Here is a 3,954-nt window from a genome sequence, read left to right on the forward strand (position 1 = left end):
AAAACCAGAAGTGGCACTGTGGCCCAAAGTAGTAGAATGTTAGCCTTGAGCAAAAGAACTCAGAGACAGCACCCAGGCCCTGAGTTCAAGCTCCATGGAAGACAAAGAAAACAAAACAAAACAGGCATCCCAGGGACTAGTAGGACCTGGAAAGTATTCCAAGGCCAGATACCTCTCTGAGAGCCACCAGGAAAGCACCCCAAGAATATAACAGTGAGACAGAACCAGTGAGTTCAAACACGGTTCCACAGGCCTTAGTGGGAGTCAAGCTGGGACATCCTTGGATTTCCTGTTCTGGTCCAGTACAGCTCCTTTGCTAAGAATACTCCCATTGTGTTCAGGGACTGATCCATGAACCAGGAACTGCAAAGCCACCAAGTGTATATGTATACCCTCTCCCAGGGACTGTTCTAGAACTATTGGTGGACTAGATATCAGTGGATACTCTCCTTGCCTCATTTAGTTTAGTCCCTCCTTGCCTAAAACCTTCCTAAGGCTTTCTGGATGAACTCTCTCTAGTCATTATTCTCTCGTCAGCCTTATCCCTCAATCTTTCCTTTATATTCTACCCTCCCTCTTTATGTGCCTTTTTTTGAGGGACTCTACCCTTTGTATCTGCAGTTCCCACTGTCTGAAATACTTACCTCATTCCCTATTTTACCCAGCAAATACATATCCATCGCTTAGATTTTAATACTATGCTACCTCATCATCCACAGACTGTCTTAACCAAAGCTGGGGAAAGGGACTTTCCCATCAAGGTCATCACCCCACCATAATAGGAAAGAAAATGTTTTGACTTCTCTGGTTCTCCAGTGCTCAGCTTGGAGCCTAGCACACAGCAGGAACTCAATAATGAGTTGTAAATGAATGTATAAGAAGGATAGAAAGCTAGATGGATGGTCAGAAAAATGAATGGATAAATGGTTGGATGAGCAGGGAGTAGGTAGGTAAACAGATGATCACACTGACAAGAGAGATGGCCAAATAGATGAAGTAGGGGAGAAAAAAGAAGAAAAACCAGGTGAATGGAACCCATAAGGAAGGTACAGTCTTGACAAAGGTTAGCTTCCATTCTCACCCCAAGTTGATCCAAGGTTCCGGGACTGAGGATATCAGAGTAGAATCCACGCTGTTTTATCACTGGATACGTCATATCAGTGCCTGACAGGGGTGACTTCTGGGAGTGCCCCAAGTCTGACAGCATGGGTAAAGCATAGGGCTTGGGCTCAGTGCCTGCAGAAGGGTTCCTCAAATCATCATCTGGTTCCTGAGAAGCATTCTTCAGCTTCAACTCGACGCTTCCAAAAACTCTCTCAGCACCATGTGGTTGGTCCTGAGAGGTCTTTTCTGGATGTTGGTCTTCTTTGTTTGATGGCTTCATGCTTCTCCTCAGAAAGCCGTCCCAGCCCAAGCTCCTAGAAGATATTACTGTCATTGAGCCTTACCAGCTGCTATCTCTGTCCTCAGTGACACCATGCTATACACTAACTCTGTATCAAGCCCATAGCCCATGGATAACACAAGAAGAAGGGAAGAGGGAGTGGAAATTGTGTGTGTGTGTGTGTGTGTGTGTGTGCAGGCTGGAGACCAGCCTGGGCTGGGTTTAAACAGTGATTCTCAAATTTCAGCTTCCTGAATAGTTAGGATTTCAGGTTGTGATCCTGAATCTTAATTTGAATAGACACAGTACAGAGAGCCCACCAGGGGATAGTGGGCCCATTCTGAGTGCTTCATGTGTGGAATGAGTCTCACAGAATTAAGAGTGAGGGGAAGCCGTGGAGATGCCGCTACCACATGCTTCCTGCACCTGATCACCCCTCTCCTTCAGTTTAGAGAGCAGAGCCTGGCTTCTTAGCTACAAAATGCTCAGCAACAAAATAACATTCACTTACTCTGGCTCTGGGGGTCAGCCCAGCTGAAGGATGTACACACTCCTGTCTTCACAAAGGGAGTAGCAGATATTGCTAAGCTGTTTGCACAATGGTCACCTGTAGGACAAAGATTTGCAGAGTCTTTATTGGCAAGCCCTTTCCAAGCCACTACAGCTTTTGGCAACCTCAAAAATACATCACTAAGGGCTAGGAAGTTGGCTCAGTGGTAGAGTGCTTGCCTTGCACGCATGAGGCCCTGGGTTCAATCCTCAGCACCATATAAGCAGAAAAAACCAGAAGTGGTGCTGTGACTCAAGTGGTAGAGTGCTAGCCTTGAGCTGAAGAGCCGAGGGACAGCGCCTAGGCCCAGAGTTCAGGCACCATGAATGACAATAAATAAATAAATGCATCACTAGGGGAATTCCTCAGACAGGCGAATGTTATAAGAAATTGAACAAGGGTATGGGTAAATGTTTTCAGAAAAGGCTACTTGCAAAAACAAAAAAAGAAGCCTACAATTTTCAGTTAGAAATCATCATCAAAAAGTAACAAGGACCTGAGCAGGCAAGCCCTCCCCTCCATGTTATTTTCCCATCCCTTTTGCACCTGGGGTCAAGGTAGCTAGGAGCTTGTAGTACAGGCTACTTTTTGTCTCTGTGTGTGCCTATACTGAGACTTGAACTCAGGGCCTGGGAACTGTTCTTTAGCTTTCTTTGCTCAAGGCTGGTGTTCTACCACTTGAGCCACAGCTCCACTGTGACTTCTTGGTGGTTAATTGGAGATAAGAGTCATATGATCTTTCCTGCCTGGGTTGGTTTTGAATCTCCATCTGCAGATCTCAGCCTCCCAAGTAGCTAGGTTTACAGGCATGAAGCCACTGGTGTCCAGAAAGCCACTCCTTCTTCCGGGTGCTTTGGGCTCTGCCATTTGCTGTCTTAGAGATCCAGTAGGATTCACTGGCATAGGCTTCCTGATGCATGTGGCAGAGGCTCTTGCCTACATTACCCTGAAGAGAAAGGCAAGCTGGGTTAGGTGGAGCTAAGTTCCACCCAGCAGTACAGAAACAGCCTGGAACGTGAACCTGTAACTAAGACTGGGTAGAAGAGGCAGGCTTCCACACTTGAGGAACAGGGAAGGATAAATTGGGCTTGGAAGGCCCAGGAATTCAGCCTGAAGGTCCCCCAGTCTCTAGACTGTCTGGCCTGTTAAGCCTTCTCCACCAGAACTCTGCTCCTGGTAGCCAGCTGCCTCAGTCACCAACCCCTTCCAGTGTTCCCTAAAGGACAGAGGACTCCCTTAGGCTCAGCTTCATCTCCCTGCAAACCCAAAGATGTCTGTTTCATCTTTGAATAAAATCACCAAACAGAGAGTAGGACTTGGAAAGGCCAGGGTCACAACTCCATAGGACAGTGTTCCACTCCTGTTTACCCTCTGCTTACAAATGGGCTTGATCATGCATCTGCTTTACTGTTGCATGGAGACAGTAGATGCACAATGTCCAGGAAACTGTAATGTTGCTGGGGACCAAACTGAAATCTGTGAGGGGTTGATTTGCTGTTCTCTAGCTTGTAAGATGTTTTCCTCTGAGCAGGTGGGAAGTGAGGGAACGTGTCAAGGCCTATCTCGTGAAGGAAGGCAGATGAGTGAACTGAATGCTCAGCACCACTTCCCCTTGCCAAAGCCCTTGACACTGGTTGCCTTCTAGCTCTGACTCAATTCTGGGCACCTGAACATGGTCAGCATGTGTAGGAGCTGTATAGACAGACAGACCTCTGCCTCCTGTCACAGCCCCTTGAAGCAGACTTTGCCTGGGAATGAATGTGGCTAGGAGCATGGCTCCTAGCAAGGAACTGCTAGTTAATGCTACTGCTGCTATTGTGCTGCCTCTGGTCACTCAACCCATTTGTATGAAGAAACTAACCAGTGAGATGTCAAGTGTGGTCTGATCAGGTAGAATTTTGAGAATAGTCAATGTTATTAGAATCTTGGACTTATTTCACTTAAACTTCGGGGGCTGGAAATAGACTAACCTCATTTCTCAAAGGTGGAACAAAGAAGCTAAAAATGTGAAGTGGCTGGG

The 3,954-nt window shown here is 46.8% G+C and overlaps 1 protein-coding gene across 1 annotated transcript in view; it reads right to left on the reverse strand.

Annotated features, from left to right (window-relative positions):
* The window catches only part of Dnah1 (dynein, axonemal, heavy chain 1), a 71,249-nt gene extending 69,865 nt beyond the window's left edge, over positions 1–1,384 (reverse strand). The window contains exon 1 of the mRNA XM_013030726.1: positions 1,051–1,384. Within this exon, the coding sequence (XP_012886180.1) occupies positions 1,051–1,384 (334 nt within the window). The remainder of the gene's footprint in view (positions 1–1,050) is intronic.
* Between the last annotated feature and the right edge of the window lie 2,570 nt (positions 1,385–3,954).

This window comes from Dipodomys ordii, unplaced genomic scaffold (genome assembly GCF_000151885.1).
Source record: "Dipodomys ordii isolate 6190 unplaced genomic scaffold, Dord_2.0 Scaffold132, whole genome shotgun sequence".
NCBI lineage: Eukaryota > Metazoa > Chordata > Mammalia > Rodentia > Heteromyidae > Dipodomys > Dipodomys ordii.